We start from the raw sequence: 12037 nt of genomic DNA on the forward strand, positions 1-12037 counted from the left end.
GTGTGGCACCTGAGCTTTCTCCTGCTGCCTCAGCTGGTATCTGTTTAAAACACCCTTGCAAAAAGACTGTCTGGCCTGGCTAGGTCTTCTGTATGGGCCAGCTGCATAGAAAATACAGCCCTTCCTATGCAAGCCTTGAATAAGGACTTGCATGCTCCAAGGGTATGCTGCTTATCAACAATGGATAACCACTACTGTGATTATTTATTTTATATTTATAAATTTATAAATGTTTTTAAAATGTATAAATCCCGATATGATTTATAAATTATATCGGGAAGAATCAGTAGCCAGGACAGTTTTGAATTACCCTGTCTTGGTGGGAAACAAAATTTCAGGTTTTGAATAAAGAGGTATACTGGTCATTCTTCATGCAGCGAGGTGTAAATAAGCTTTAGAAAGATCTCTGTTTGACCACAGTAAAGCCTGACACTTCTGTTGTTATTTCAAGAACATTTCTGATAGTCTGGATCAGGAAATGATTTTTAATTGATTCTGCAGAAGCTGCATTGTCTTACTACTGATGGCATTGTAAATATAGTTATTTTGCTAAAGACATTAAAAAAAAGAATTGTACCTATATTTAAGAACATTTTTCTGTTTTAATGTATTAATTAATATTTCGTGTTCTAAATACCATTGTATTTAATATTACAGCATGCATCCTATTGAACCAGTAACACAGAATGAAGATAATTACCATCTGAAGGAGCTTAGTCTCAATGATACTGTTTTTTCCATAGTGTTTGCACTTTAAAAAAAATTACAGTGGAGTATTTTTTGCTTGCATCTTCCAGGCTCTAACCAGAGAGTTACAGCACAGTGTACAAGAGCTAAGAACAAAAATCAAACAGGCAAAAAAAACGGGTGAAGTGACGGTGTACAAAAAGGGTCTTACCCAAGAGTCTGTTCAGTTGGCAGCATCTATCCTTAATGTTTCAACAACTGATCTTCAGGAGATACTAGAAGTAGAAGATGATGAGGTAAGTTATTTTAAGTACTCTTCAGTGAAAAGGGGCTAGATCAGAAGATACTGTATATTTCTATTCTTGAGGAAAAGGATTTCCAGGTGAAGACTGGAATTTCATTGCGCAGCATCCAGCACAAAAGAACAGAACAGCTGGATTTAAATAGAAAAGTCGGGTTAGAGACTCATAAGGTGGCAAGACTTTGGGCATACATAAATAAAATATAAATACACTGTTTTGAGCATGTAGATGTAGAGACATTATTTGAAAATCCTTAGTTTCCTTTTTCATCAAACTCTTTGGCAGGGTTATACATTTTAAATAGACTTCTGCATTAATGAAAACAAAATTAGAATGTGTCTTGCTGTGCCAGATTGATTCCGTTGATGCTTCTTTTCTTGAATTGTGATACCTATTAAAGGTATTTCTAGTAGACAGATAGTTTCTGGGGGAACCCATTGCCTCTTTGTTGATTCTATCATACATTTTGCTATGAAATATTTGATAGTGTTTCATCAAATCACCCTCTATTAAATAGATACAGTAATAGGATTTCTTATCCAGATTTATTTAGGCCTGATCAAATAATACATGAAAAAGCCTGTACACTTACTTTAATAAGAGCATCTAGAAGTTGACCATAGTTGGCTGGAACAGTATTCTGGTGATGACTTAGGTTTAGCCTTACTAAAGCTTTATTTTACAGAAGTCATAAAAGGGACTTTTCACATTGGTTATATTTTTCTGGTTTTAGGAAGCAGCAAAGACAAAAATGGAATCTGAAAAAGATAAAGAATGGCTGCAGTATATACAGAAACTTCTTGAAGCAGAGGTGCTAAATTTATATCTTCCTTTAATGAATTATAATTTTCTGTTCCGAGTAGCTTAGTGTTTTTAGGTTGTAATTAATCCGTTGCCTTTGTAAGTGTGTTGCCATTGATGGTCCCAAACTATTCTGTGATAAGGCAATGTAAAATCCTTGTTTTGTAGCATTTTGTTTTTATTTCTCTTAAAGTAAGAGTCACTGCATAAAACTGAAGAAATGTTAACCAAGGATTTGTGATAGCTAACTTTACAGCTGAAACCAGTGAAACAGTGCTGGAGAAAACCAGCGCAGATCTTGGCAAATGTGTTAATTGAATTCTTGAAATGGTGTGTAATGCTCGCTAGAGTGAAAAGGATCCGTTCTGTCATACCTCTTAGGAAAAAGAGATTTTTATTATGTGCCTTTAAAGTCAGTAGTTGATATGGACACCTGAGGAGTTCATGGGTTTCAGTGACCTTTTACTGTGGACCTGTTTCCAGTCAATTCATGTTTTCCTCATAGCCAGACAGCTGTTTATTATCGTGTCTTCTCGCATTCTCTACAATATTTTCTACTGAGACCTCGAGCAGCTTGTTAGTGGGAAGTAAATATTGATTTGGCATCCTGTCAATGCAGAAAGAATGAAAAAATTTCCACCAGAGGCCCCTCAAACATTTTCCTATCGACATTTTCTGGGCAGAGAGGAAAGCTGCATAGAGGATGACAAGGCTGAGACTAGCAGAAATCCCTGAGGGGTCCATTGAGACTGCTGCTGTGACCTGTGTGATACTTTTTCTTCTCTTTCAAGTCTTTTTTTTAATACACACAGAGTCTGCTGGGATGCTCCCCTCTTGTAAGTGATCAAGGGCAGTTTATTGGCAGGTGAGAGCCCTGCTTTTCTAGCCATAGTCAGCTTTTGTTTGGACATCACTGACAACATACACTGACTCTTGAAACTTTTCCATTTTATTTTAGTTGTCTCCTTTATTCAGATGATGGGTAGCTGATGTCTGAAAAGAAATAAAATTTGATTTACAAATCCAGTGTTCATAATGTGTATACACTAACATGGTTCTATTAGTGATGTAGTTCGTTTCAGTTAAGAATGTGAATGATTGAAAATATTTTGAAAGCCATTTCAAGGGAATACATTCAGATTTATATATTTTATCATTAATAGCTTTTGTGTCTAGATTGTGTCCTATGACCAGATTTTTAAGAAATTACAGTTTTTCCCTCTTTCATTATCAAAACTTACTACCATTAAGACTGCTTAATTGCTGCAGTGGAGGAGATGGAAATATTAGTTTGCTTTTACTGGCTTTGTCAGAAATACCAACATTTTAATTTAATTAGTGTTACGTTGAATTCAGCAGTAAAAGCACAGATATTTCTATTCACTAAATTGCCTTCATTTTAAGAATTTTTTAAAATCTATAAATTTCAGCATTCTGTCCCTATTATGGACTCCAAAATAGGAAACAGATTCATGGAATATGACGAAGAATTATTATTCTATTTTTTGTTGTCATTCTTTGGTAAATCATTAAAAGATCCTAAGCAGAATTTTATCACTTCTCTTCACCTGATATAGACAGACAGCAAAAAACAGGGCATGGAGCGTGAGGAGGTATGACTACGTAACCAAATATATTAGGATTGCTGATGATAGCTAAGGATAGAGGAGCTCATTGCTTTTTAGCCATATGTGTACAAGTTAATAGTGGGTTTCAGTGATTTTTGCTCCATCTTACGGCATTCCCCAGGAGGACCTCTGAGCTTCTTGGCAAACCGACTGTCTTTAGAATTGCAAGGGGATTAGTGCTTTTTTGGAGCAGCCAGCTCTGCTTTTCATTTTTGTCTGTGCTAAGTCACATGGATGAAAATTGCTGAGATTTCTTGGTGTCTATTTGGGAGCAGCTCACGGAAGAGCTCTATGCCCTTTAAAATGCTTAACTGATATTTTGTAGAGAGTTTGGTTGTGGTTTCCATTAGTAGGCATTGGCAGTATTTCTGATCAGAAAACTAAAGTTCATGGTGAGATGAAAGCTTTCTGTCAGGACTTTGCTCCTAACAGACTGCTCACTTAGTGTTACAGTTTGGCAAACTGCGTACCTGTTCGCATCTTGCACAAAGATGCAGGCTTGGCCTTGTCTGCTATTCATGAGAAATTTTGCTCAGCTGAAAATTGCATCAGATCACTTAATATTGCAGTTTGATATAGTGTCTTTTTGTGCCATTGAGCCAGGACTTTGGAACATAATTGCCCAGCAGTATTGATTTAATTGCCTAGGTTTATTTGTGGACTCCTAATTATTGACTGGAGGCAAGTTTAATAGAGAAACCTTTATGAACACTGGGAAACTGCTGCTGTTGCTGTTATACATAATGAACTGCATCATATCCCTTTAGATCATTCTTCAAGCTAATTTTATTCCACTGTGACAGTACGATAACATTTAAAATGTCATAGACATTTTATTTTTATTACTGACATACGCCATTTTACTGCTGCTTTAGAATTTGGGAGGGGGGGAACTGAGGGAAGCACTAGTTGCTTTTAACTGTCATTTTGTATATTCCCCTAAAGTGTAATGATAAAGGATAGCACACCTCTGTTTTACATTTTATCTGTACCTTTATTTTCCACACTGTTATGACTTGAAAAAGTCTTCAGTTCTGACAGCTTTACAAGAATGTTAATATTTCAATGATAAATATTTTTGCATTGCTGAGGCTTACCGACAGCAGTTTGTGTCCTTATTTTATCAACTACTATAGAAACACATGGGGAGAAACCACACCACTGCTAAGCCGCTTACAATTTGATAGAGACAACTCTGCATAAGGATGTTATTATGTAAATAAAAATCATATAATCAAAAAGTACATTCATGTTCTGAATTCTACAGACCTGGTAAAAATCATTTGTTGTTTAAACCTGTCTTGTGGCCAACAAATGTCTTTTCAGTTGCCTTTTTGTATTTGTACGTTAACACCCAATGACTAAAGTGTTCACACTAAAGTGTAAAAATGAAACATCTTAATTAACTGGCATTAGGATAAAATAGAAAGTTCTCTTGCCTGTGAAGAACCTGTATGTGGAGAGTCTTCACAGGAGCGCGTGCAGATATCTGCTACCTGCACGGGGGTACCTGAGTCATGTATAGAGATGTCAGACTGGTTATGCATTAGTAACTGGACATGGGAGAGAGAAGCTGGGAGAGGTATTGTGTTATAGACCATTGAGGTTTTAGCAGTTCATGGTGTTTGGGAGAGGAAGGAAGAAGTACAGTTATCTCAATATGTATGGTGTTTACAGCTTGCATGGCAAGGGATGAGGCTTCTACCTACTTTCCTCCTCACATCTGAGTGTGTATGTCTTATTATTTGAACCTGGCACAGTATAGTAGCACTCTCTTAAAATCATTATAATCATTTTTAAAACCCTCCAAAAACCAGCAACCTTTTCTAGCTTTTTCCCATCATAGGAAACATATAGCTAAACCAAGAGGATGACTTCTTTTCACATAACTTAGGCAAGATTTCTTGTACCAGCCTAGGCTTTCATTCATTACAACTGATTGTAAGGAACAGCATTTTGGAACAATCTGTTAATAATTTTGTGAGTAGAGCATGTTAGCCCAATTCAGATTACTGCCTAAAGTCTCCAAGAACTATTTTTTAAGAAAATACAAATCATCTGCCTAAGTCTTCCAAGCATTGAATCAAATGACAGCATTGATTTAGCATGTCCCTTATCAGATAGACAGTAGCACTTGCCTTCCCTCCCTCCTCATGTACTCCTCGGGGCACATAAACAAAGCTGCCTAATAAAATCTTTCCTCTCATGACCTCATTATGAATCTACAAATCATATTCCAATGGTGAAAACTTCCAGAAAAACTCCCTCCCCTCTGTTCTATGGGTGCTCTGTAGTTATGCATATAATCCATTTCTAGAACAGGGTTTGGAACAGTATATTCACTATTCATTGGCAGGGGTTTTCCCAACCCCTTTTTAGGACTTGCACTGGCTTCTAAATACAGGTTTCCTCTGGTGTCATCTGGGAATGTGCACTAACAACTATGGATGTTTCCTTTCAGATTTCTTGGATTGGAACTTGTCTGCTTTGCTTTCATTAGTCTTTCCAGCCTGTGTCTGTCTTCTCCTTCTCTTTGAACAGGTCTCTGCTCATTGCCTGTCCTCTGCTAGCACACACACACATGTATTCACCATGCACAAACACCTGCACACACTCACCACTGCCACCATCACCAGGTGCACCAGTGCAGTCTGAACCTCGTACTGGGCACCATTAACACTGATAACAGACCATCAGAAAGTAACGATTGCAAGAGTAAGAAGAGCTCAGTTCCATGACAATCCATTATGGTATAAATCTGTTTTATCTCATGAACACAAACAAAACTGCATTACATCACTTGTCCTGGACTGAAAACAAGGGAGAGATTGGCTTGATTACTCAGTATAAGAATGCAAACAGGCACATATATATTTATATAATCATGTATATCCAGCCATCACAAAGCAGAATGGACAAAGATCAATAGTGAAGTGAAGCATTTCTCTAATTTGTTTTGTAAACTTTGGCTTTCAATTTGTAGTGAAATTAGGTGGTTTTAGCCACCTAATTTTCAGAGTTTCTTTAGTTTTATTTCAGGTTATTCTTTGTGATTCACTTAATTCAATTTGAGGCAGCTGTGCAGTGTATTTGGATAGTTTTTTGGGCAAATGTATTATACTGATGATCCATATGAGGAGACTCAAAATAGGTGTAACCACTAATTCTTGTATTTCAGAAATTGTTTTCATTTTTATGTTAACACATGTTAGACTTTGTGAAGCAGAGGCCAAGTAACACTGTACTCTGTGAATGGAGATGCTATGTCTCATGAGAATAAAAACCTTGCCTTGCATTCATTATGAGTCTTTTCACTGGCAGATCAGTGCATGTTTGTGCACTTGCGTTGAGTGAGACTCAGTCATGTCGTGTAAGGTCGATAAATGTTACTAGTTTATTTTTTACAGAAGGGATCTTCAAAAGAAGTATACTCAAGGTTCAAATAAATAGGTGAGAGAAATAAAAATAACTATCAGCATTCCTGACTCTTTAGGATCATATTACCTTACAGTTATCCCTACACCAAGGTATCTGATAAGTTGTGTAAGAAATAAGCCATTTCATTCATATGGCTTTCTAGTATCGAAGAAGAAATCTGCAATTCTGGTAAAGATAAACAAACAAAAATTTTAAATCTCTGTGTAGTTTGCACTCTCAAATCTTCTGAATTTATACAAGTCAGTTAAATACTACTTCTCTTAAAGCATACCATAATGCAGTGATTTAGGATTGCTATCATTGTTAATGATTAGTGTTCAGATAAATTGGTTGTGGCATAGATAACTAGAAAATATTTGAAGGAAGTATCATTCTGTATTAAAATATATAATTATCAGTGGTATAAACAGGCTTTACACTCCTTAGGTGTGCACTTAGCATTCACTGAACTCCCAAAGCCTTCCACAAGCATATGGCAGATTTGGAAGCTGGGATGAATACTTCGGAGTAGAGACATCTTCAACGCTTATGAAGTTCTGGGGAGAAATGTAGAGGGAAGATTCCCAGGATAGTTACAGAGCCATCAGTAAATGTAAACCTGACAGGCTTCTATTAAAGATGAAGACTGTAGAGATCATCCAGTTCTGGGTGTCTGTATGAAAAGAAAACCATATAAAAACATGCAGCACTTTCTCTGAAACCAATAAATGATGAAAGAATGACATAATGTTCAACTTTCAAATGCTCTTGATTTAAATGAATGATTTAAATTGAAAGAGTTCTTGAAAGATCATTTTGCTATGATATGGAAGCCACAGAGAGTAGTGAGCAGCAAGTAAAATATAGCTAGAATATGAGCCACAGACATCAATAAGAAACCATTCATCTCGGGCACAACATTAAGGAGGTGAAATGTATCAGAAATGAATGTAGTCAAGCTGGGCAAGAAGAATTAGAGACTGAGGTAATGGTATAGTGTTCTTGTAAAAAACATATTTAGACAAGGAGGGAGAGCAATTAGAGTGAACAGGATGCTGGAGTCAGTGTTTTTAAAGCACAGTAGCAAGTAAGTGTCACAGAATTTCAGATAAAATTATGTCTTATATTACTCTGAATAGATTTGTGCTCAGTGAATTGGATCCCTCTATTCCCCAAGAAGTCATCACAATAGCGTACAGGAGAAAGCTGACAGGTGTAGACGACTACTAGAAAATTCTTACCATAGACAGAAGTTATTTATGACAGACGGAGACATGTCTGGCCAACAAGTACCAGCCCTTCAAAACATACTTCCCTGTAGAAAAGGAAAATAATGCATATTATCATCCTTCTTCTGTAACTGCAAAGTGAGAAATGTGTAGGATTGCCTACTTCATGATAGATGCTTGCTATTAATAAGGTTTTCCTTGCTAACATTTTAGATTTTTTTTCCTGACTTGTCAGTAATTATAAATATCAGTATATAGATTCATATCTGTATATCAGTTCAGACATTACACCTACATTTGTATTTGATATACTTTTATGTCTGGTTTTTTTTTTTTGTGTTATATTTTTTGTTTCATATATCTAGGAAACAGGTAGTACTCTTATCTGCTATAAATACCATACAATTTTCTCTTTAAGATGGAAAACAGAAGTGAAAAAATAAAATCAGAGCAGCCATACTTGAGTGTGGAATTAGAGAGTGGTTCTAGATGCAAAAGTATTGCCTTGAACTACAGTTGTGAAAAGTAGAGGAAGCTGGTGATTGGCCAGCTCAACCAACTGCTATATTTTACCTAATTTATTTCTGGTGGCCTTATTAAGGTAAAATTTTATCTCCTTCTGGTATGAGCATCATCTGCTACTTTTGGTATGGGACTGACCCCTCAGTCACTGCTAGTCTCACCAGGAGTTCAAGAAAGCTGACAGAGCTCTGTGAAGCTGACAGAAACTTCCCAAGTGTGAACAAAAACTGTTCTGCTCTCCTGTGGCACAGCACCGACCACTCTCTGGGTGGAGCTGCAATGACTCGTGTTTTGTACCACTTCCAAAAGTATTTCCCAGCATACAGTGCACTGATGCCCCAGGACTGTGAAAGAAAACCTCCTTCAGTGTTAAAACAATGACACTGAAAAATTTTCCAAATCTCTTTCTTTGAAGACATCAGTTGTGCAAATACGTCTTTTATATTGGATGAGATGTAGAAGAGGTTTTCACTTTTCTCTCTAAATATGTAAATATCTTTTTTTGGTATTATGTTTTAGAGTTTATGGCATATCCCAATCAATAGAATTGGAACTTTTGGGGTTTTGTGTTTTGTTTTGCTTTGTTTTTTTTTTTTATTTACAAGTTTTCACATGTGAGTCTAAGCAGTTGCTGCAGAATTGAGAGCTGTACTGGTAGTTCTGTCTCATCCTCCTGAGAGTAGTGAACATACACTACCAATTCTGCATGCCCTAGAGATGACTGTAACCTTTTATTGATCAGCTGGTTGAAGATAAATGACAGAGATGCTGGTACTGCAGTTTACATCATTAACATGGTCAGTAAAGCATGAATTGTTCAATAAGGCGTTTATCTTTTTTCATTTTACTCTGTTCTTTTATCATTTTTATGATAGAGAGCAAATTTTCAGACACTAACCAGGCAGGTGAACTTTAAAGATCAGATGTGCGCATGTGTGGTAGTTGTCAGAACTAAGTGAAGTTTAGTGATTTAAAGATATTTAATAAATGTTTTTTATATGAAGAAAATAAAGTTCAATGATAATTTTTCTTACCCTGTTTCTTTTTCAGTTTCCTTTTGCCTCATATTTAATGGATGCCATACTGGAAAAATTAAATGAGAAGAAGAAACTTGTAGAAGAGTACAGTTCTCTCATGAAACATGCTGGATGATATTGCTAAGACCTATCTTTGCAAAGTGTGACTAAAATATGTGTGCTGTTTCCTCGTGTCTTTCCTCTTCACATAAAGAACTGTCAATGTGCATGTTCAATACATAAGTAGAAACTGTGAAGTAATTAATTGTTGAACAAGAGGATTTGATTACATTCCTGTTTAGAAAGGAGTGTGGTGTTTTCTGAAGATTCCTGAAGACAAAAATTGCTGCAAATCTATGCAAAGTTAAAAATTATTTTCCTTTAAATGCATCAGCAGTGAACCCCAGTGCAGACTTTGTAGAGAGAGAATGTTTTTGATATGACCAATATGCATTTGCGTATTTTTGTACTATTCAGAAAGTACAAAAAACCAGCTGAGTAACTCCTGGTTGTACTAATCAGAACAGTGGAAGTAGGATTTACAAAGGAACTGGGAATATCATTTGGTTTTTGAATACCTAATTTCTTTTAGCTTCTTTGTAAATCCTAGCTTTATCATATATGCTACATAAAATTATATGTTTTCTTTATGTTGAAAAAAATGAGAAAATGAATGGTTGTAGAAAAAAAGTATTCAATGTAGAATAATGCTTCCAGGAAAGGCTGTATTTTCTTCTGAGTTGGAGTGTATTGTGTACAATGTATTTATTTGTATTTTAAAAATTAGATACAATAAAATTATTTCCAGTGTGGGGCTTTTTCACTAGTAGTCCCCGTTCTTTCTCAGCTAACACCAAGCTGCAAGCCCTCACTTTCCTTGGGAAAATGGTATAGAGTTTTAGTCAGTTGTTTCCACCAAGATTTCTCTGGCAGTACTAACAAATAATTGCTGCTTCTTCACCTCTTTGATCTTAAAAGTTTGTATTCCTCTGGACCAACCCACCTGAAAAAACAAGACCCTGGTTTCTGAATTCATGTGGTAATAACATTTAACACATATATGGCTCTTCATCTATGGATATCATGGTGTTTTACAACAGATATCATTATTCATATTGGGTGGGGAATCGGAAGCAAGATCTATTTGGCCTAACATCACTCAACAGAAGCATGAAACAAAAGTTTTCTGCATGTCAGTCCAGTGCTTTTCACAGGACGTGACCATGCTTCTTTTAATTTGAGTTCACTATTTGGTGTCTCTAAGAAAAGAATGAGGAAGGGAAGACATCACTAAACATCTGCTCAGTTATACCTGGTAACAACAGGTGCTTGAGAGAATCTTTATTGGAATTACTGAAAATCATGGAAACATATTCCACCTGCACCTGTAAATTAAGACCTGGAACTAGCCCTGTATGAAAAAAAGAAACACATCTTGAGGAAATGTTGACCATGGCCTTTTCCAAAGCAAGAAATAAGGGACGTCATATGAAAGTATCAGGTGACATAGTCAAAGCAAGCAAAGGAAGCCCCTCCCATGCAAAGGGAATTGAGCTGTTGAACTATTTGCATCAGGGTTTTATACTGAAGCTAAAAATTTACATGGGCTCCAATGCCAATAAAATTATACCAGTAAAAATTATGGAAGATAAATCCATCAAAATACGTGAAAACCATGTTCATGTGATTTTCAGTAATTCCAGCAAAATGTATTTAAAAATAATTTCAACATAATGTCTATTGCTGGGCAGTGGAAAAGAACTTCATGAAGCCAAAGCTCTGTGAAGATTAGCCCCTTTGTCTTCATTTCCATACTCTGCAAGACCTGCTGGTGCATATCTGATTTTGGTGCTGATCTTACCGCTTGCTGATCTTTTGTCTTAGTGAAAGAGCAGGGAACATCATCTAATTCACATGCAAACGAAAGAACTTCTTGAGACAGTTTCCCAGACTAGTACCTTTTTCTCCTAACTTAAATGTCTTGCTTTGCCAGCCCTGCAAATTTCTGTATCTCCTGGGCACCTGAGTAAGGAGAGAGCTCTTTTCTTGGATAAAGAGCAAACAAGCGGGTAATGCTGCAGATCCAAATGATTGTCTACTTCATCTGAAGAGAGAGAGCAAACCAAAATCCTTAAACCCAGGTGGAGCCAGAATTCTCACCATTTTTTTCAAGGAATGGAAAATACAGCAAGTGATATTTATTTGCAGCTGTTTTCCTTGTGCATCATGTCGCAAGAGACCCAAAAATGCTTTACAAAGAAAATTAATTCTCCATAATTCTCTTAAAGCCTAGACCCTAAGGGTGGGATTCATTTTCTCCTTTGTTTGAAAATTATTAGGGTCAATAAGCCTCATAAGTTTACATGGCCAAAACATTGTATTTGGACTCTACCAGAACAAGTTCTGCAGGATGTACCTCAGTACAGAAAGATCTC

General features: G+C 36.3%; 1 protein-coding gene across 1 annotated transcript in view; it reads left to right on the top strand.

Annotated features, from left to right (window-relative positions):
• The window catches only part of CNTLN (centlein), a 205359-nt gene extending 194964 nt beyond the window's left edge, over positions 1-10395 (top strand). The window contains exons 23-25 of the mRNA XM_074812180.1: positions 798-983; positions 1723-1800; positions 9637-10395. Of these exons, the coding sequence (XP_074668281.1) occupies positions 798-983; positions 1723-1800; positions 9637-9738 (366 nt within the window). The 3' untranslated portion in view covers positions 9739-10395. The remainder of the gene's footprint in view (positions 1-797; positions 984-1722; positions 1801-9636) is intronic.
• Positions 10396-12037: the final 1642 nt, after the last annotated feature.

The sequence above is a fragment of the Strix aluco genome, chromosome Z (genome assembly GCF_031877795.1).
Source record: "Strix aluco isolate bStrAlu1 chromosome Z, bStrAlu1.hap1, whole genome shotgun sequence".
NCBI classification, from domain to species: domain Eukaryota; kingdom Metazoa; phylum Chordata; class Aves; order Strigiformes; family Strigidae; genus Strix; species Strix aluco.